Source organism: Hydra vulgaris, chromosome 11 (genome assembly GCF_038396675.1).
Source record: "Hydra vulgaris chromosome 11, alternate assembly HydraT2T_AEP".
Lineage (NCBI taxonomy): Eukaryota > Metazoa > Cnidaria > Hydrozoa > Anthoathecata > Hydridae > Hydra > Hydra vulgaris.
The window spans coordinates 49,131,740-49,155,787 of record NC_088930.1 but is presented as its reverse complement, the minus strand read 5'-3'; the positions used below and the strand labels follow the sequence as shown (position 1 = coordinate 49,155,787).

Sequence of the window (24,048 nt, the reverse complement as noted above, 5' to 3'; positions counted from 1 at the left end):
TTAGTTAGGTTTTAACCACTTAGTTTGGTTTTAACCACTTAGTTTGATTTTAACCACTTAGTTTGGTTTTTTTAAATCTTTTTTTTTTTCAATTATGACAAAACAAAAAATGCCACAATCATTTGCCATAATCCACTTTTGTTTGGTTAACTTATTTGACTTCAATTCTTTTTCTTGCTTTTAATGTCAGTGTTTATATGTAACTGTACAAAAAATTACTGTTTAATAGACAAACATATAAATTTAACTTCTTTTGTTAAATTTTAAAATAATATATTATATATAAGTTAATGCAGCCTGCCAAAATTTTTCAAAAGTGTTTAATGGTTTAAGACGATGTTTTATTAGAGTTATGTAATGAAAAAATATATCAGTCTCCTTAAAACTATGGTTGAAACAAAACATGAAAACAAAATCTCCTCAGAACTCATATATTGTCATGGAACATGTAAGCTAGTTTTCTTTATTTAAAAACTTTAATATTCAACTGTTTATAATTAACATCTAAATCAACTTATAAATAAAGTTATTCAGCAGTAGTCTGGTAAAACTGCATATAATTTTTATATGCAAAAGTACTTCACAAGTAGTTTCGTCCATCTGTATATAAACTTTGTATTTGAGTATGCTTCAAGGCCAAAAACATGTATTACGAGAAATACATTTATAAATCTTTTCGAATTTACTTCACTTACGAAAGACATATTTACTTCATTTACGAAAGACATACATTTTTTTTTCCATTTCTTTAAATTAACAACAGATAGAACCTCCATCACTATGATAAACTTTATTGAAATTTTGAGATTTTTACGAGTGAAAATTCTCTTGTACAAATAGATGATTTTGATACATTTTAATTACTCTGAAGAGTACTAAAATGAAATTAATTTCCTGTGTTGATAGTAACACAAAACTTGTATTAAGAAACTTAATTAGTATGAAATTTATTTCAATAATCTGTTTAGATTATAAATATGTTTTTTAACTAAGACTCATTTGCCTCTTTTAAAATCGGCAAATCAGATAGCTCATATTTCTAATCTGATCCTGTATAGTGTTTCAAAATATGCCACTCAGCCTAATATTGTCATGCCTGCGTAAACAATTTTGCCGTAGGTGTAATCGCTTCTTAGCTTTAAAAACGTTAGTATATTTTATTTGGAAATATGTAAAAAAAATAGTAAGTATATGAATTTCAAACTATCATCAACCCATGGTTCTAATCGTTCTTATGTCCAATAACTATTCTTATCAGCGTATTTGTTGTTAACACATTTTTTCTTGTAAAACGGTGAGGAAATTCATAAAATAAACACGATTGTTAAAACAATAAATATTTATGTATGAAAATGATGATTTAAGATGTATAAAAGGCACACACGAAGTTAAGTGATATCTTTTGTTGAGTGTCCAATAACTGGACTGTTTATCCTACTTATTTTTTATGGGCGATAACTTAATATAGAAGTTTGAACTCACCGCAAACCTTTAAAAAATGTATGGTTATAGCCGGACCAAAAGTACAAAACTATATATTTTAGTCTCTCGTAAAAAAGAACATTAAATATAACTGGTATAATTTATTATTTTAAGACACCAAACAACAGATTCATCATTAAGGATATTCTTTAAAAAACCGTTACAACAAGCTATCTACGTGAATATAGTCAGCTGAATGCGGATCATTAACACAGTTGACAAACCTTTGGCTACCTGTCATTAAGAATGCAATATATCCAAAAATTGATCGAAGATGCAAAGACACGATAAAAAAGCGTTCATATTTGCTATTTGTCACTATTAGTTTTGCGAATATCGTCAATCTTTAAAATCATACGAACAAGTTGTGTAGCAAGAGATATTTGTTGCTTTTTACCATGCAATGTTTCTATAACATGTTGTACTTTCATATCTAAAAAAAATATTAAAAATCACGCTATAATTAGACCAACTCCTGGATTCAAATAATAATAAAAAGAAAATATGATATATCAATATTATAATCTTTAACTAAATAACTTAAGAAAAAAAAAAAACAAGAATAGAAAATATACCATTTGTACCAGCCCGAACACAATCGACACCTAATCGTGGATTATTTTCAGCTATTTGGCGGACTTTAATCACTGAGACAGTTCTAATTGGATTCATCCCTGAGTTTTCAGCAAGTGCATTTGGTATGGTTTCTAAAGCATCAGCAAATGCATGCATTGCATACTGTTCAACTGATGCTACCTAAAATATAAAAAATACTTTCATTCTTGAGCAATACGTCAGTGTTTGGCATGTTTGGTGTGGAAACTTTAATTTTTCCGTCTATTTAAGTCAAGCCTTCACTCAATTCTAGTTTTCCCCTACTCGTACAGTTGCTAATTCTAATTGTGATATTAGTATATCACATAATGTTATTATGTGATATTAGTATATCACATAATAAACATAAATGTTAGGATTTTGTAGATAGTTAAAAAATAATTAGTAAAATAGTAAAAAATAGTAAAAATTTTTATAACTTTTATAAATGTAAAGAATCACTGATCAGAAACCAAAACTTCAGCATTTAGCATCAGTAGTCTAACATGTAATAGAACATCATTTCAGTGTTATGCTTACTACTTTTCACTTGGTATGCACTAATTGTACTGCACATATTTAATGAGAAAAATAGACCAGTGCTAACAAGAGCACTAAAAATCCTGTTTCATTACCCCTCTCCTCCCTTTTTAACACACGTGTTTTAACACAAATATGTAACTTTTTATAACACTGCAACAAAGCTAACTAATTTAATTATTCGAAAAACTATTAAGTTATCTTGCTACGTTTTTTATTGTATTTTAACAATTGAAAAATGATTAATGACTATCTTGTTTCATTTTGTTACAACAATTTAAATTATGCACATGCTTTTTTATGTAGCGAAATAAAAAAATATTAACTTTTACATATCAGGGCTCAATAAATTGGCAAAAATCCAAACATTTAGCATATAATCGACAGAAAAAAAGCATTGAGTTTGCAGGTTAATTTAAACACTTATGTAAAAATTTAAAAAACAAAAATACAGCATTTTCCAACTTTTATTTTTAAGTTAACTATCATATATTTAACATTAAATATTATATTGTGTTATAAAGGTATTAAAAAAAAAAAAGAAAAAAAAAAAACAGCTTAAATACTCTGTTAATAGTCTTCATGTGCACACAACCTTTTTTAAATTAAAAGTATTTTAATTTGATTCATACACAGATTTTTCTGTTTTAGCCAGGATTTTCCTTACTTAAAGTGCATGCAATAAAAGTAGAAGCGTTTTTTTTTACCGCAACAAATGCTTTTTTTAAACCCAATTTTTAATTCTTAAGATTAATTAATTTTAAAAATAAATATTTAAGAATAATTTTATGTAAAAGTTTGATTCGTTATTTTCACAACATTACATAACAAGTTTATTTTTATAAGCTAGTTTTAAATCAACCACGAGTCAAAATAAAATTAAATGCTCATCCACGGTGCTCTGTGATAAGACCGAAAAGGCTTCTTGGAGCATCTAAATGAAATTAAAGATAAAAAAAAAAAATTATTAAGCTATTTTTATTTAACCACAGTAGGTCAAAATAAAATGTTAGTTTTGATCGTTTGATTGTAATTTTTGATTTAGTGTTTAAAAAAAACTTTTTTTTAAAATAATTTTTTGAAATTCATGAAAAGTTTGTTTTTACTTTAACATAAGAAAACAATATCAATAAAAATTATTTTTATAAATGCTAATTCCTACCTAAAAATGCTTGAAGTAAATTAGAGCTAATGGGAACATTATAGACGTTTGCAAATAAAGAGACAAAAGTCAACCTTTGTCAAAATAAAAATTAGGCACAATTTTTTCAAGCCCTGGATATTATAGTAATAAACACATATTGCTATATAATCTTTTAAGCAGAGATATTTTGTACTTATGTAACTCAGAAATGTCTCAACATAATCAGCCCTTATTGCCATTTTTAAACAAACACAAGGGATCGTATAGAAGAATTTTTATTGCATAAAATCAAACAAGATTTACACCAAAAGAAGGAATTTAGTGCCATCTTTATAATATGCAGAAGATAAATCATTGGAGCTTTATGTAAATAGCAAGCAACAGAGATTTAAACAGGAAATTTTAACTGGAAAACAATTAATCTTAGAATATTATTTATCATAATCTTTGCATTCATATAAGTGCGTAGATTAATATATATAATAACATATTTTCTTTTATAATTTTAAAAACATTTGTTTTTTTATTTTAGTTTAATAATTTTAGAATTATATGTAAAAAGTTTGTTTTTATTTAAACATTAGACCGCAGACATTTGCAAATAAAGAGACTGACAAACATCAAAATAATAAAAGAATAAACAAATTATTTTTGACGCGGAATGGTTAACTCATAATAGAAATAAATACATATTGATATATAATTTTATGTAGAGATATTTTGTATTTATATAACTTAAAAATGTCTCAACATAATCAGCCCTTCTTGCCATTTCAGATAAACACAAGGGATCGTATAGAAGAATTTTTTTGTGCATAAAACTAAACAAAGATTTACACCAAAAGAAAAAATTTAGTGCCATCTTTATGATATGCAGAAGATAAATCATTGCAGCTTCATGTAAATAGCAAACAAATATTTAAACAATTTTAACTGGAACTTAGAATATTATTCTATCAACATTTATCTTATTAATTTATATTTATATTTATTTAGTATTTAACAACATTTTTTGTTTAAAAATAATCAAAAGAAAATATATGTTCTCTTGTATTTACTGATCAGTAATAAAAATGTCAACATTTCACATCAGTAGTCTAACATGTGAAAAAAACATCATTTCAGTAAAAAAACATAATTAGTCTGTAAATGAACTAAATTAAAATGTTATCCATCAATTTAATTTTTTTAAGACTTTTTAAATTATTAGAATTATTATTTTGTTAATTTTTTGTCAACAAAATGAGAATGACTAAGTCATGATTTAACTAAATTTTGTAGGGATCCTTAAGTGCCTTATTTTTAAAGGGATTCTTGAGACAAGTCATGTTCATATTCAGGAGAACATTTTCAAAAAAACGTTTGCACAGAATTTTTCTGATTAAATCAAAACGAATACCAAGAACTAATTTTATAGTTCAAATTTAATTTAGTTGCAGTTAATTTTAAGTCGAATTTAATTTAGCAGCATGTTAAAAACATAATGATTTTAATACTTTTTGACATTTTTCATTACCTTAAAAAAAAGAAGTTCCAGGTGCATCATTATTTGCATTCTGATGATTTTTAATATGCATAATTTTTATGTTGGCGGACATGTATTTCAGGCATCCTTCTTTAGTAAGTCCGTAAATAACTAGCCACGTTTTACGCATAACTTTTATTAAAAATTATATTCTAACCCCAAACCTAAATTAAGTTTATTTTACTGGAAGCTATACCCAAACCAAAAACTAAGTTAAACCCGGAGCCTAACCCTAACCATGGCTTAGTTAGGGTATGGTTTTCAACAATAGTTGTTTCGTATAAGCCTTTTTTACGGACTTACTAAAGGGGGTACCTGAAATACACATCCACCCTTAATGCTTTTTATGTTGTTAATTTTGTTTACGAAGTTAAAATAAAAATTTATTTTACTAATGAAAAACAAAAGAGATTTAGTGTTATTAACGATTCAACTGCCCATTCTTGTTATTCAAAATGCGACTAAAAAGAGGTTTAAAAAATTATACATTAGCATTTGGAATTAAAAAAAAATTTTAAAACTTATTTTAAATTGAGAAGGAACGTGCTTCAAAATGCAATTTAAAAAAAATTGGAACAGTCACAATTCAAAATATTAAATTGTATGTCCATTTCTATTTATTAGGATTAGTAAAATTGTATAACACACCATGTACTCATTATTAAACAAAGTGTACTGAGCAATACCAGGCTACTGACAGCCATTTTTTTTTAAATTCTAGTCGCTCTTGGAAAAAACAAGTTGTTCCGTGCCACTAGACAACCGCGAGGGTACACCATTGTAAAGTGTTATTATTTTTATAACATATCGCATTTCGTGATCGCATAATTTAACCCTTGCTTTAAGGAATATTTTTTAACTAGAAATTATTGTTAATAAAAATTAAAATAGACATACCTTATCAGCTTCTTTACTAACAGCCAAAGCACAAGAAATTTCTGAAGCTCCTCCACCATAAACAATTCTGTTGTCTCTAACAAGATTGCGAATGACACATAATGCATCATGAATACTTCTTTTTGCTTCTTCTACTATCTGAATTAAAAAAAGCACTATAATTGATTTTTTTTAATGATCGATTTTTGTAAAAAAATAAAAAAAAAAAATACAAAAAAGCTAACCATTTTATTTCCTCCTCTAATAAAAATAGTAACAGCTCTTGTATTTTTACACTCCTCGATAATTAACATTCGATCTTTAGTTGTTCCAAATGATAATTCTCGTACAAGACCAGCAACCCCAAGCTTTTCAGGTGAAAGTTCACTAAAACGAGGTACAATACGACCGCCAGTAGCGATTGCAATAAGCTATAAAAACAATATTTTGCATATATAGAAATACAAAAAACAAAAAACAAAAAAAAAAAAAAAATAATTATAAAAAGTTTACTTCAATTTCTGGGCCACCAACCCATCTTACAGCAGGCAACTCATTTTGCAATAAAAGATGGTTTGCCTCATCATCAAAACCCCATTGGCATATAGCTAAATTAGCCCCAGTAGCTTTTACTTCCTTAATCATTTTCTCGAATGTATCTTTCTCATATTGCCGTAACTTTTGATACTCATCAACAGAAGAGACATCTAATTTATGCTTAGTCTTAGGCTTAGGTGGTTCAAAAGCACATGTTAGAATGGCAATCTTGGCATCTTTAATTTCCTAAATAACTAAAAAACCTTGAAAAATGTTTTGATATAACATAAGAATAAAATTTTCTTTGTATTTTCTTTTTGAGACTTTTTCATTCAAAATATAAATGCATAATATTAACCTTTGGCATTTGAGGGTGACTCATATCTTTATCAACAATTACTCCTTTAACGAGCATAGTATCATCTATTTGTCCACCTTCTTTAGTTTGCATCTTTATAAGTTCAAAATCAACATCTTTTCTCTCAAGATCAGCCACAGATAGTACAGCATCAACAGCTATTTCTGCTAAGTGCCTATGGCATCGACTAACTCTATAGAGTAAAAAAAAAATATCAGGCAATATTTATATGGAAAATGTAAATATCTAAAAAGAACTTTTAATATATACAGATTCTCTATTATTTATATTTATGTCTTTTTCTTAAACTCTGTAGTAAATATTTAAAGATGAATTTTCAAACTTAATAAAAAACAACAACAGCAAGAACAAAGGAGTCACGAAAGTAGTCATGCATAATTAAGTAATCAAGTAGCTGGGAGGCATTGGATTGATAACACAATTTTGAACCCCAGGTTCAAAAATGATTCTAAATATATCTTTAGTTTTTTCTCCTACTAATTTTGATAACAATTTTGATTATTTAGGAAATTAGAGTTTAGGTATAAAGAATGAATATTAATAGTATATTAAAAATAATAATTCCTCTTAGTGACTTGTTTATTTAACTTTAGGTATCAATTGTTTACTTAACTTTAGCTTATATTCAAGTTTTCACTGAAATTTTAACTTGTCTGTTAAAATGCATACACTTGCTAAAAACACAAAAAAAGCAACTAAAAATTTTTTGTAGCACAAAGAATACTAATAGTAAATTTATTGCTTTACATACAGCATGACTTAATTGTGTATAATTTTATAAATAATCGCAAACTTTTAAGTAAAATATTCAAAAATAATGCGCAAAATAAATATAATAAAACACAAATATAATTTACACAATTTAACACAAATTATAGTAAATTTATAGCTTTACCACACAACATTGACCTAAATGTTCATAAATTTTGTTAACTTTCATGAATATTTATTTTTAAAAATATAAAAATCTAAAAAGAACTTAAAACATACAGATCTCTATTATTATTTATATTTACATATCTACTCATTTAACTCTGTAGTATAAATACTTAAAAATGAACTTCTAAATATAATAAAAAACAACAACTTCGTCACAAAAGTAATCATATTCTATTAAGTAGTTGCAATTGGATAACACAATCAGAGTGTTAACCAATGACATTAAGTATACTGCAGAATTCCCAATGTGTTGATAAAATTCCTGAAATTCAATGACCGTTTCTTTTTTTGAATTAGTAGGACAAAATTAATAAAAACTCCTAATTTTTTGCAGAACAATAAAAATTTGCAGTATTGCAAATATTTGCAATACTGCAAAACGCAGTAAAAAATATATTCTTGACTAACACTCTGACAATAAGACACCAGGTTCAAAAATGATTCTAAATATCTTCCTTATTTTTTTCTCCTTCAAATTTTTGACACTTTAGTTTATAAAGGAAATTAGAGTTTAGGTATAAATAATGAATTTTAATTGTATATTAATTAGGAATAATAATTCCTTTGTGACTTTATATTAATGATTTAATTTTTGGTTGCATAGAATTTTCTTTTGAAATTAAAACTTGTCTGTTTAACTGCATACACTTGCAAATACACACAAGAAAATGCAACAAACAATTTTTTGTAGCACAATAACACAACTTATAGTAAATTTACAGCTTTACATACAGTATTGACCTAATTGTGCATAAAATTTAGTAAATCATCACCAATTTGTAAATAAAAATGGAATTATAATTTATTACATACACATATATAAAAATTATAAAAAGGAACATTACCTACATTTTTGATCCCAGTGTTGTCATGGCAGTTTGAACAAGATGCTCTTTATTATTGGGATCAATTTCAAAGGATTCACTTATTTGTTCTAAATTGGATATTGCAATCTGAGAAGCCAACTCATAACCATCTGCAATTCTTATGGGGTGCATTCCACGATCAAGTAGTTGTTCAGCCTGCTCCAATAGAGCACCAGCAAGAACAACAACACCTGTTGTACCATCACCTATTTCATCATCTTGAGATTTTGAAAGATCAACTAAAAGTTTGGCAATTTCATGTTCGACATGCATTCTTTCTAATATGGTGGCACCATCATTAGTAATTGTAATATCATTATCAGGAGAAACAAGAATTTTATCCATTCCTTTAAAAAAATCCACAAAAAATTAAAACAAAATTATTAAAAAAAAAAGAACTTATATATGAGCGGTTTATTTTGAAAGTGGCGTTAGCCACCTTTTCAAAATTGATTACAATGTATATCTCTTTATTTGCAAAATAATTTAAACCAATTGTGTTGAAAATTATATGTTAAATTTTTGAATTACATTTGTAAAACTTTTACAAATGAAGAGATAATGTTACATTGTAATCATTATGTCACTTTCAAAGTAAACGGCTGAAACAATTCTGGTATTTAATTTTTCATTGATGAACTAGATAATAATCACTTAACTTACCTCTTAGTTTTTAAGCAACATTTAATTGATTAACAAGTGTAAATCAACTAAATGTTGGGTATTTTAAAAACCTAAAACGCTATTGAAACAATAAAAACAAGCAAATAATTATATATATATATATATATATATATATATATATATATATATATATATATATATATATATAAAATAAAACATATTTGCTATTTTGATTAAAAATGCAGAAAAAAAAATCTTTTTTGAAATCAATCTTTAAATATTTTTATAGATCATTTCAACAGATAAAAAATACTGTACCAAGTTTATTATGTTGTTTAAAAAAAAGCTTTAACAACATTTGTATCAAATGTATCACTAATGAATGAATGTTATATATACTAAAATAATTAAATGATAACTTATTTACCTTTTGGTCCAAGAGAAGTTCTTAATGTATTTGCAACAGTTTTTGCAGCCATAATGTGAGTCTAAAAAATAATGCAAAATTTTTTAAAGTAATTAACTGAAACACTAAAACGTAGTAGCCATTTAATAAAAAAATTTGTCTATATAATACCAGGAATTTTTAACCTTTATAGAAAAATAAATTGCTTCAAGCGTGAGTACCTTAATTAGATAATAAAACTGTAAATTATAAAATAGTAAAATAATAAAACTGTAAATTATAAAAATGTAAATAAAATTGGGCAAAATTTTAAAGTTCTAGTCTACCCAATTCTATTCTATTTTAATTTTTACAAATAATTCATTATAAAACATAAATTAAAGTTATAATTAGTGAATTTTAAAAATGAGTGTTGGTGTAAAATATTTTCTTGCGTATTTTCATATATAATGAAATGTAAATAATTTATTTCTTGATTTTTATAATTTTTAGACATGTTTGGGTCCTGTAAAAATGTTTACATAATAACCATATAATTAGATAAACTTATAATAAACATTAAAAAAACTTGTATATAAAAAAAAGAAGGTATTTTTGTTATTAAGTTAAAAAAAGTTTTTGCCTTGAAAACTTTAATTTTAATGTAGAAAAAACATATTTATCTTTTTTACATTTACTAATTTTTAATGACCCATTTCTTTGTAATTCTAAAAAAAATGGCATCTTTAAAGTAGTTTATTTATGTCAATTTTTCAAACAAGATAGCTCCTACATAACTTTTTATTTATTTATTTATTTTCGTGTCAACTCTTATTTTCTTATAAACTATCTACTTTCTTATAATATAATAAAAATATTAGGGTTTGATTTAATTTTTTTAACATTTAACTTTAATTCTAATATTTTAGTTTTTGCTGATAAAATAAATAACATTTACCGACCCACAACAGAAAACTATGAAAATTTTTTACGCAACAATATTACCAGCCCCCAAAAATTTGGAAAACGCAATAATTTAGAAGCGCAAAGTATTGCTAAAAAAATAAACCTTGATAACAGAATCAAATCAACTGCCCCAGCCCAAGCCTTCGTAACACTAAAAGACCATAAACCAAATTTTCAAAACAAACTTCCTTGTAGGTTATTGGTTCCCTCAAAAAGTGAGATTGGACATATAAGCAAAATCAAATTAGACAGAATTAATAATATTCTTAGAAACAAATTAAATTTGCAACAGTGGAAAAATACCACTGATGTTATAAATTGGTTCTCCATAATCAAAAAAAAAGAGACTACATTTAGTCAATTTGACATTAATGATTTTTACCCCTCGGTAACTGCAGATATTTTAGATAAGACAATTGAATTTGCAAAAAGCCACACAGTTATTCCTGATGACACAATCCGTATAATAAAACATTGTAGAAAAAACCTTATTTTATTTTAATAAGGAAACTTGGAAAAAGAGAAACATACATGACTTCTTTGATGTAACAATCGGCAGTTATGACGGAGCAGAAATTTGTGAATTTGTTGGACTATATATTTTAGATTCATTAAGTAAAATAATTAATATAAAAGGTTTAGGCCTTTATTGTGACAATGGTTTAATAGTAATAAGTAAAAAATCTGGTCCACAGCTTGATAAAATTAGAAAAGATATAAAAAATTTTAAAAATACTGGCTTTCATATTAAAATTAACATAAATTTAAAAATTGTGAATTTTCTTGATGTCACATTTGAGCCCCTGAGATGCATAGTGGTATAAGTAACTCATATGTAGCAAAAACAGGTGTTTAGTGAGAAGCATAAAAAAAAAAACAGTTCCAGCACCATTATCGATACCATTAGACTTATACCACTCTGCCATGTAATAGAATAAACAAAATGCTAACCATTGGTGGCAATAACTCAAAATATTGAAAAAAGTGACTTATACCACTATACATCTCATGAGCTCATTTAACCTCTCTGAAAATTCATACAAGCCTTTCAAAAAATCAAACGATTAATTATTGTATATTAATATTAACTCTAATCATCCATTCCAAATTCTAAAACAAATCCCGATTTCAATTAATAACAGGCTAATCCAAAACTCCTATAATGAAAATGTATTTAATTCCTCTAAGCAAATATTTGAAGATGCCCTAAAAAAAAGTAGTTTTGAAAATTTTGAACTAAAATTTGACCCTGAAAAAAAGAATAAAAAAAAGCGAAATAGAACTAGAAATGTTATTTGGTTCAAACCCCCATATAGCAAAAATGTTTCCACTAACATAGGAAAAATGTTTTTAAAATTGGTCAATAAGCATTTCCCGCCCTCTAATAAATAACATAAAATTTTAAATCGAAATACAATTAAAGTTAGCTACAGTTGCACAAAAAATATGAAAAGAATTATAAAAGGTAACAATAACGCTTTGTTAAACAAAAAAGAAATCCTAAGTGAAAAAACTACAGAAAATTATAATTGTAAACAAAAAACATTTGTCCAATGAATGGAAGTTGTCAAAAAACCTGGTATATAAATGTGTTGTTTCCTCTAACAATGAACCTGATAAACAATATATATTATTATATATATATCTATCAGGGGTGTACCCTCATGGTCGTCTAGTGGCACGGGACAACTCATTTTCTCCAAGGGCAACTAAAATTTTTAGAAAATGCCTGTCAAGACGACCTGACTTTATTACTTATAAAAGTGAGTTTATTAATAAAACCATATTTTGATCTATAAAGATTTTAATCCTTGCAATTATTACTTTAAAAAGCACTCAAAGTAGTATACACTTCGTTTAACAATGAGTACACTATGGTGCATTATATAAATTGACCAAACTTAATAAAAAGAAGCCGACAAACATTTAACTTTTTTTCTTCATTAGTATACAAAAAAAAAAAAAAAAAAAAAAAAAACTATAACACTAGACTACTGATTATCAATAGCACACAACTCAAATGAGAAATAAAAACTGAAGGATACACCGCCGTGTGTGTGTATATATATACATATATATACACACACACATTCTAATTTAATTATAAGTAAAAAAAATTATAATTTTATATTGAAAACCTTCACTATTTTTCTAAAAAAGTTTCTAGAGTCATGCCAGATCCAAGGCACAAAATAAGCGACCGTGAATTGTGAAACCTGGAAATATTTCTACTCTTTAAATTCTCAGTTTATTAAAAACCACAGTCAAATTATCATATTGCAAAAGTTAGTGTAAAAACAAAACAATAAATTTACTACTGCGAAAATAATACCAATTAAAACTTACATATTTTGATTACTGTTTGTTTTAACACCAGTTAATTTATGTGACACATATGAAAAGTTATAAATAAATACTTTTATGTATTTATTTACTATTATGACACACATATATGAAAAGTTATAAATAAATTGCAAATAGCTTTAGTGTAAAAATTATACTTAAGATATTTGGGCATTAAAATGTATATTAAACATATATACATAATTGCATATGAAACAATAAAATCCAATTTTAGTTTAAGGGTAAACTTTGAAAAATTATTCATTTAAAAATTTAAACATTTTGAGTTTGGATATTAATTAATTGATAATAAAAATAACGCTAAAATAGAAATATTTTAAAATGTCATGAGTCTTTTTGTTTCATTTTACAAGAACCTACGTGGTTTTTATGTTAAACTTACCTTTAATTTTATATAAATATCTGCATTTGGAAGTTATCAGCATTGAGGGTTATATTCGATTTAAAAAAACTTTTTAAATAAAAATGAAATATGATATAAAAGTATTTCTTGTATTTAAAATATTTGATCACTTCTAAATTCCTATAGAATGTTGTGATTTAGGTTTTAATTTTAATAACATTAAAGATTATATCAAAATTTTTAAAAATAAAAATAGCAACAATTTGGTTTTATAATAAGATTTTATATCATAATTTCAAAATCAATATAAATATTGTTTATTGAATAACAACTTTCAAGTTTAGTTTAAATATACCATTTTTAAAAAACGAAGAATTCAAAGACCAGCAGCATTTCTAGACATTGTAATTTGCAATCAATTAACTTGTTGAAGCCTTGCAAGTTAAAAAACTTCACAAACTTTTACAAACATTTAAGCATTTCCAAACTGTTACTAATGGTCAAAATAAACATACATTAATTTTAATATCAACCAAGTTGTTTGATTTTGAAGTTAACATGCCTTTTTGCACAGCATTAACAACAGTATAGAACTGTTTATAGAAGTATGCATTTGTAAAACTTTTTAGGAGTATGCATTTGTAAAAATTTATGAAGTTTTTATTTAAATATCTATTCTATCTTTTCTAGATGCATTTCAACTTTAATTAAAATTTAAGATTACTTATGCTGTTTAAAAAATGAATTATAAAAGTTAAGTATTATTACTTGTGTGGTCATAAGTTTATTGCTATTACTTTTTTTTAAATAACTTCATTGCCAGCAAATTCCAGTTAATTCATCCAATGCCAACAAAGTACATGATTTTCCATAAACTAAAATTGAAAGACCAGATAATTTGCCAGATGTTGCAATTCACTATTGCTTAATTTAACCAAAAAAGCCTTTATGTTTTAATCACAGAGCACCGCAGAAGAGTATTTAACTAGGAAGTTTAGTCTCCTTACTTATGAATGTTGTTAATCTGCAATGGTAAGAAAGGAGGCTGAACTGCCTAGCGCTGGTAATGAACCACAATTCGGAGGCTCTAGCCAACACTAATCGGCATGAATATTTGATAGGGATTATACTGTTAGAGTAAAACTTTATTAAAATTATGATAAAAAATTATGACATAGATCATCCTCTAAAAAAATAACTTTTAAGCATAAGAGCTAAAAAAAAAAGAATGACAGTTTAAATAACAAAAAAAATTTCAAACTAATCACAGCTTTTTTAAAAAGTACTTATACTCAAATATTGTTATTTTAGTGATTATAACAAGGAATCATCAAATTTTGATAAAATTTTATTTTTATAATACTACTTAAATTTTAAAATTTAAACAATTAGAAATTTTCTGTGTTTTAGCAGGCATGTGGGTGAGCAGGAAAGTGCTGGATAAGTAGAGAAGACAGATATATAAATATGAAGGCGTATTTAAATAACATCTTTTGCCACACTAAAATAGCCTGCCACTAGGGGTTTCAGTACATACACTAACTATCCTATAGTCTACTGCAACAAAGGAGTGCTGTTGCATTGACTGAGTTTAGCATGGGACAGTAATCATATCTATCATTACTTTGTTTGTTTTTTTAAATGCTCCACGGTAGAAAAAACTAGTAACAATTTGTTATTTATATACACTACAGTAGATATATATATATGCACAAACACATAAATATACATACATACACATACATATATTAAAAAATTAGATTATGCTGTCGACACTTTTTTTTTAATCCTTTAATCAATCAATTAAAATAATTTTACCTTAATAATAACTGCATAAATTTATATGTACATCACTATTGTGATGGACATTAATAAAGTTAACTGATAATGCATAAAGGCCTAATAAAATGATACATAGAGACCCTTCATTATGCTGTCCTTTTTAAAACTATCTTAATATTAAGATATTTAATCAGTCACATTATTAGCAGTAGTTAGTAGGGCAAAAAAAAAGATTGAATATTGAACAGCTCTAATAAGCTTGAGGTTTACTGTTTAGAAGTCATTTTCTGTTTAAGGTTACATTCATTTAATTTTGTTTTTAACAGTTTTACGGTGCCACAGCCGGCACAAAAACAAATTATTTACACAAACAAAAGATGTTTAACTGATATTTAAACACCATAAAATCCAACTTTTTACATTAATTATCCAACTGCGCTTTTTATGAATGAATGCTTTGCTTGACTCATATTTATTTAAATTTATTTGTAGACAATGTAAGCAAAACAAGTAGGTCAAAATTTTTAACTGTAACTTACTTTTAACGCTTCTAAACCCGTCAACCGTTCTTGCTTCTCTTGATCTCTTAGCACAATAAATGGACGTCCATATTCATCAAAAGCTAGTTGCGCCATATTATAATATTAATATATGATTGTTAAGATATAACTAGATTTGACTTAGGATTCCACACATTAAGTAAGTGCTACCCGCTTTACGATTTACTTTACGAATTTCCAGAAGCTTCTTTAATTCTACATTGATAGATGGGGGTACATAATTATTTATAAAATTTGTTTTTTTATCTAAACTTACATATTCTTGTAATTATTTAACTACTTAAAGATAAAAAAATATATAAAGTACTGATATTATTTTATTTTAATTTATAACTTTAATTTTATCTAATTTTATATACATATTAATTTATGAACTATACACCCCTAGCTAATAAATAACTAAAAAATTATGCCCGTAAAAGAAATAGCTTTGCCGAGCCATAGCGAGTTTAAACATTTTTATATTTTATTTTTATTTTTAATTTTAATTTTGCTTCAAAGAAAACCTATCGGAGGAGCATTTAATGAGAAAGTTGACGCCTCCTTTTTTACCAATGTCGCTTATTGGGCTAAAGCCAGCGTCAAACAACAAATCTTTTGGTTCTGACCCAGAATTTTAACCACTGCGCCACGACTGTTTCAATTAAATATTACAATCGAAAATGACGATTTTTTTTTGAAGCAGCTGTCGTGTATTTGCAGCATGCGATAAAGAAATTGAAATGAGTGTGTACAATACAATTGATTTTTAACCCAAATTTGAGCAGATAAAGTATCGCTCTTAATTCAAGAAGTGGGTGTTAAAAACTATAGCTGAGAAACAAAAGCCTATAACAGACCGCTGCTGCACGGTGGACAAGAGTTCACTTTTATTGGACAAAACTAATAACTTGTCAAATAAAAAAAGATCAATGAACAATTTTGCACGGTTTACTAATTTGTGGATTGCGGTTTCAATGGTGACATTAGGTTTAATTTTGGATTGCTTTGGATACCTAAATTGTTTAGCAACCACATATTTCATTAACCATAATTAATATTACTTCGAAAAAAGTAATAACTTCTAAAATATTTATCTGATTATTTCCATAATAACCACATTAAGTATTTTTATACTATAAATGTAGTGGCACTATGGATTTTTTATTTGGTTAATAGTGACACCTAGAATGCCTGCTAACCGTTCATTTTGCATAGTTTAAATGACTTTATTAAAATACCAAAGTTATAAACTCATTATAATCCAATATGGATCATCCAAAATGTCATTTTTTCAGTTTTATAAAAAAATATGATTGGAGTACTAACAATAATTTAACTCGGTACGAGGTTTACTCACTTTTTTTAACTCACAAAAATTTTAGCGACAATGCAATAGTGATATGATTATTCATTATACATTTTTAAATATTTATAAATTGATTGACTTTAATTGATGCATGATATTTGAGCCATGCCAGTTTTATCTAAAAAATTACCACACAATTATATCAATTTCAATAGTTCAGGTAAGCTACCAAATTTTGCACTTTTGGTATAATACTTTTTAAGATCATTATCGATAATCTTAATAAAAACTGAGACCAGGGTTCAATCTTATATAATTCGCAATAGTTATGAGAAAAAATATCTGTTGACCTACATAACCAATCATCTAATACAAAGTTGTTTAAAAAAACTGTTACCATAGCTTTGTATTTTTAAAAAACAATATTTTATTTTCTATTAGAAAGGCATTATGAATATTTTAAACATGACATTGAAGTATTTTAGGCACTTTTTTTTTTTTTTTTGCGATATTTTGGATGAATTCTTTTGAGGGTTTCAGGGGCGGATGCAGGATTTTTCGTGTGTGTTACCTGTTTTTTTCCGAGTTGCCAAAATATTGCCAACTATATTTTGGCAATTCGTCATTAAAGCGGTATCAGTATTTATTTTTACTTACCTGGCGTTGTTCTCAATTACCTATATAAAACAAAACTAATAAAAATATTGCTATGGCTATTCTGTTCATAACTTATTTAAAGAAGTGCACCTACGGGAAGGTAAGCCATAGGACTTTGCACTCCTTCTGTAAACTGTCATGTGATCTAAGGTTAGCCCTCTATTTCTGGAATCTTTTCTTTTCTTGATAGGCAGTTAGTGTAAAGTACTTGTATTGTTACCTTAAGTTAGCCCTTCACTTCTGGATTCTTACCTTTTCTTGATTGGCAGTTAATGTAAAGTATTGATATTGTTGGATTTGTTCCCATTATTAAAAAACCTTCCCTAATGTTTGGGAAACCCCTCAAATCAATAGACTATAAATTCTCTGTAATAGTGGATGGGATCATAGGTTGATTGTTTCAATATGTTTCCCACAAATCTAATTCAGCATGAATTGATGTAGGATGAGGCATATCGGATATATAAAAATGAAAATATTCCATAAAATCTAACTTCCAAAAACATTTTTCGTTATTTTTTTTACAACAGTTGCAGGAATACCAGACAAATCTTTGGAAACAACCATCTCACCTTTATCAAATCTATTTTCTAATTCATTAATTAAATGATCTAGAAGAGGAGATGTGATGGAATATTTGAAATAATCTGAAACTGTGTCAGAGAGATAATTATCTCTATAAACTTGTCTGCCACAGAGCCTTGGTTTAACTTCTGAAACATCAAGAGTCTTTGCTAGATCAAAGGCAATTAAGTACCATTTGTTATGATAGACGTCTATATCTTTTTTTTAAATCTAAAATTTGAGTTTTTAAACAATTTATTTCATTACATGGTTGTGATATAGCAAACGCTTTAGTTTGGAGAACAATAGTGATGGTATTGAAATAGTCCATTATTTGTTTTGATAAAACTACACTTACAATAAAATAAAAATTTGTCATAAGATTTAAAAAACATGAAGCTTTAGAAGAAGTACCAATATTATAACTTTTACCTTCACTGCAGGGCGCAATAAATCGTTTTTTTTAAATAAACGTTGACGTACTTTTATTTATTGACGAACGTCTAATTTAAGAGGTATATAAGGGAGTTTTATTTTAAAATGCTTATTAAATATATTCATTTTTTTATAATTTTAATACAATATTTTTTGTATTTGCAAAGAGCGTGCAAATCAGGGTTGGCACCCGAAAACTCGAACCCTAAAACCCACTCAAAAACCCACCCAAAAACCCAAGAGCAAAAACCCACCAAAACCCAACTTAATGGGTTTTTGGTCTTAAATTTTTTATTTATAATTTTTATATTCATAAATTAATTTCCATTCACACTCAAGATTTGCTCAAAAATTCTAATAATAAAAAGTTTAGTGAATCATAAATGAGAATTTATTTTATTTGGAGCAGTATTATTCAAACTTAAAGGTTTAAAACAAAGTTATTTAACAATTTAGTCATCAGCTACTGTGCATCTTGATCTTATTGTATGCAAATTCGTACAAGCATTTTTGCTTTTCCTCTTCCTAAAATATTCCTAATTTTACTCCAAATAATGCTAAAGGATGAGAAAAATTTTTTTAATAGACTAGCTGCACAAATGTGCAACTGTCGTTATAATCTTTCAAAACCTGCAGGCAATTTGTAAAACTTTTATTTATTTCTATAATTCTCCACCAATTTGTTTCTGATTTTGTGCTTTTTACACTATCATTGAATAAATATGTTGGGTAAAAAATCTTTTTTTAGTTTAAATATTTAGTAGCCTGGCATAAATTCAGGATAGACTTGGTTCAACCATTTCTCAGCTTCTTCTTCTTGACTTCTATCCAATGTTTTTTTTTAATTAAATAAGTAAAGTTATAAGAGTAGTAAACTTAAAAGAAAATTTTTTATCTGTTTTTATTTTAATTTAATCAGATGCAAGTTTTTAATTTTTTTTACAATTTTACAGTTACCTTTATTATTTTTAGTTATATTTTGGATTTGTTAAATTGGCCAGAAAATGATATGAAACCATTGCTTTTTGAAAACCTCTTGAAAATATCATCTTTGTATCGTCTTGGATACTATGAGTAATTATGAAATCATTACTGTACTCCAATCAACTTGAATAAGGGTAACATCACAATCATAATCAAAATCATCTTTCGTTATATTGATTACTTCTTCATTTACCTTTACTAAGAGTTCTGAAGATATAAGTTTTCTATTTGGGGGCTCGCATTCAAATCTAAATATTTTAAGCATTCAAGTCAAGATTTTCTACTATGTTAAAGGGTACTTAAGGGGTAAACAGATTTAAAGGGTAAACAGATTTAAGACCTTAAGGGTAAACAGATTCTATCTGTTAACCAGCTTCGCATCCCTTCTTCATCTATTAGGCTAGCGCAGATGTACTTTTAATACATTGTTTCCAGTTTAGGATGTTGAATGCTGGATCTTCTTGACTCAATGCATGGGTTTTGCTTGTGTCTCTATTTTTATGACTAGGAAACTCATTGTACTATCTCTAATGAGGGTACAGCTCTAAAACTCAGTTTTATGGTTCTGAGGCCGGCTGGTAGTCAGGTTTCCCGAACTCTATTGTAGCTCTCAGAGAGGCTGATTCCATCAACAGCTGAAAAATATCAAAGTATTAACAGTGCCATGTTGCGCATGGATGGTGTCCCTGTTTGTACTTTTGGTGTGCATTGCGGAGGCCACGTTTCGAGCCCTTTGTTACGGCTTAGAGTTTATTAGTAGTAATGAGGTAGTTGCTTGGGATATTAAACAGTGTTCTGAGTACTATCTATGCTTTGAGTCAAGTTCTTCAATCTAATTTTAAAATGAATAAAGTATCAAAAACTATAAAACACAAAAAACCATCATCATCACTAAGTTCTCTAAACCTATCATTCACTAATATTCGTGGTCTTCGAAGTAACTTTTTTTCTGTTGAGTCTTATCTCTTGCAAAATTTACCAGACCTATTTGCTCTTTATGAGAATAATTTGAGTTTAGCTGCCTCATCTTGCGATCTTAGTGTTGATGGTTATCTTCCTTTAATTCGTAAAGACTCCAATAGTCACATGCTTGGCCTGGGCATTGACATTCGTAAGAATTCACCCATTTGTCGTGAAACTAGGTTTGAATCCACTGACTATTCTTTCATGTGCTTTCGTTTAGCACCACTTCACTCTATTGCCTTTTTATTTGTTTTATATCGCTCTCCTTCATCTCAAGACTGCACTCTTTTTGATGTTATTTCTGATCATACTGACCAAGCCCTCTCGCTTTATCCATCAGCTAATACAGTTGTTGTCGATGACTTTAATGCTCACCACTCTGAATGACTTGGCTCTAGTGTCAGTGACTCTCCAGGCTTTAAAGCCCACAATTTTTGTCTTTCACAATCCCTAACTCAAATAGTCAACTTTTCAACTGGCTTTCCTGACAACCCGAACCATTTACCTTCTCTACTCAACTTATGTCTTGTTTCTGATCCTAGTCAGTGCACAGTTTCTCCATATTTACCCTTAGGTGCTTCTGACCACAGTTTGATCTTTCTAAAACTAATATCTTATTCTTCTTCATCACCAAAATCCCCCTATTATCGTACCTCTTACAACTACAGTAAAGCTGACTGGAATTCTATCCGTGATTTTCTTCGCGATGGCCCTTGGGTAGAAATCTTTTATCTTCCTGTCGACAAATGCGCATCTTACATAACTTCGTGGATTCAGGCTGGCATGGAGTCTTTTGTTCCCTCTCGACGATTCCAGGTCAAGCCTCACTCTCCCCCATGGTTTTTCTCACACTGTGCTGCTGCGATTGCCAATTGAACCCGTTACTTCCATATTTATCAGCAAAACAATTCTCCAGAAAACAGACGTCTGTTAATTACTGCTAGAAACCATTGTAAAAAGGTTTTGTCTAACGCCAAAACCCGCTATTCTCAGGTCATGAAATCTTGTATCTCATTTCAAAAATTAGGCTCTCGTGACTTCTGGAGAATCTTTAATAGTATCAATAAAAAGGGCAAATCTATAATTCCACCTCTCTTGCATGGTTCAGACTTTGTCACCTCACCTAATGACAAAGCTGAATTGTTTGCTAAAAATTTTTTATCAATATCATCTCTTGATTCCTCTTGTTGAGTTCTACCTGATATTACCAACAAACAGGTTGATCCATTGCTTGACATTCGTATCACTCCAGCTTCTTTATCTAAAGTGATTTCCTGCCTAGACTCTTCTACAGCTTGTGGCCCGGACAACATACCTGTTATTGTCTAGCAGAAGTGTTCTACGTAGCTGTCGTCTATACTCTCAAAACTATTTAACAAGTGCTTATCAGAGTCTTATTTTCCAGCCTGCTGGAAAGCAGCATCCGTTATCCCTATCTTCAAAAATTCTGGAGAGCGATCTGATTCGTCTAACTACCGTCCCATTAGTCTTCTTCCTATCGTAAGCAAGGTTTTTGAATCTTTAATTAACAAACACTTAATTTCTTATCTTGAATCAACTTACTTACTTTTTTACCATCAATATGGATTTCGATCTTCTCGTTCTACAGCTAATTTGCTAACAGTAATAGCTGATAGGTTTTATTGTGCATTAGATAAAGGTGGAGAGATTAAGGTCATCGCTCTTGACATTTCAAAAGCTTTTGCTTTCTGCTAAGGTTGCATCTTTTTATCGAGCTCGTCACTTTCTTACTTCGGATTCTATTCTCTATCTCTATAAATCTCAAATCCGACCTTGTATGGAATACTGTTGCCATATCTGGGGCGGATCTTCTAACGATGCCCTTTCTCTTTTAGACAAAATGCAAAAACGCATTGTAAACATAGTTGGACCTGCTCTTGCAGCCAACCTCCAACCATTATCACATCTTTGTAATGTTGCTTCTCTTTGTCTTTTCTACAAATACTATAATGGGCACTGCTCTAAAGAGCTAGCGTCTCTTGTGCCATCTACTAAAATTCATTCTCGTGTTACTCGTCATTCAATTAAGTCCTTTTTCTGCGACTGCTCTTAAGTGCTCCAAAAACTCTTATTCGTCTAGTTTTTTTCCTCGAACATCAACTCTTTGAAGTTCGCTTCCTTCATTTTTTTTTCCTGATTCATATAATTTGCAATCCTTTAAGTCGTCCGTCAATCGTCACTAATTAAAGTTGGAAGTTACTCTTTCAGTAACTTCCAACTTTAATTAGTGGCTGCTTGCAGCCTTGTTGGAAGCAAAGATGTTTAAAAAAACAAAAAATGGTATATCTATTGAAAAGAAAAACTTACAATTTGCAAATCCAGTTCATTCTTTTTATTCCTTGTTGTTGTAGTAACAAATTTAGAAGTGAATGTTTGCCGTTGCATCGTCATTGCAGTTGAATGAATTGATGAATAAGAAGAATCACTGATAAAGCTTAAACGATCTTGATTATTATTTTCCAACTGGTTAGACTTGTTTGATGTTGCAGATGAAGACGGCCTTGACTCTAAAACTGATATATCGCTAAATACTTCTCCGGAATCATTAGTGCATCCTTTTTTCTTTCTTCTGGATTTATCAAAATGGATCTTAACTCTCTCTATTCTTTTAATTATGCTTTCTTTGCAATAATTACATTTTACTCATTCTACCAACTAGCCTAATTTCTTCCCTCTGATTGATACTTTGACATGTTAATGTCAAATGAAAACCTATAATCTACTTATATTTTAGGTTTAACTAGAAAAGATAACTTATTTTAAAAATAGCTTTATATTAGAAAAAAATGAAATCTGATTGTTAATTAAGCTTTTGTATAAGACAATATGACTTTAAAAAATGAAAAATAGCTTTTAAATAACTATAAGCTTATCAAACTTTGTCACTAAAGATTTATACCAAACTTTAGTATAAACCCAATAACCCACCCAAAAACCCAGTTTGGTTTGGTTTTTGCCAACCTCGGTGCAAATTAATGATAATTAAAGGCCGTTTTCCACACAATGAAAAAATCGCGCGAAACGAATTTTTTCGTCGTGTCAAAACGCCGTTTTGATTTCCACATTATTTTTCGCGTTAATATTTTTGCTATCAATAAAAAATGGCAGCTATAGGTTTACACTGACAGTGGCTATTCTAGACCGTTTTAGATAGAGTCGATTATTTCTTTAGAATGTTTAAGAAAATAAATGCTAACTTCTCACAGAAACACTTCTATTGAAAAACTGTT

General features: G+C 28.0%; 1 protein-coding gene across 1 annotated transcript; it reads right to left on the bottom strand.

The window, feature by feature from the left end:
- Positions 1 to 1,570: 1,570 nt before the first annotated feature.
- On the bottom strand, positions 1,571 to 16,105 carry LOC100198918 (T-complex protein 1 subunit epsilon). Its single transcript, XM_065809077.1, has 9 exons — positions 15,886 to 16,105; positions 9,934 to 9,994; positions 8,866 to 9,229; positions 7,057 to 7,249; positions 6,675 to 6,944; positions 6,407 to 6,592; positions 6,183 to 6,320; positions 2,058 to 2,238; positions 1,571 to 1,915 (listed from the first exon to the last, which is right to left on the bottom strand). The coding sequence occupies exons 1-9, from the start codon at positions 15,979 to 15,981 to the stop codon at positions 1,791 to 1,793; spliced, it is 1,614 nt and encodes a 537-aa protein (XP_065665149.1). The 5' UTR covers positions 15,982 to 16,105; the 3' UTR covers positions 1,571 to 1,790.
- Between the last annotated feature and the right edge of the window lie 7,943 nt (positions 16,106 to 24,048).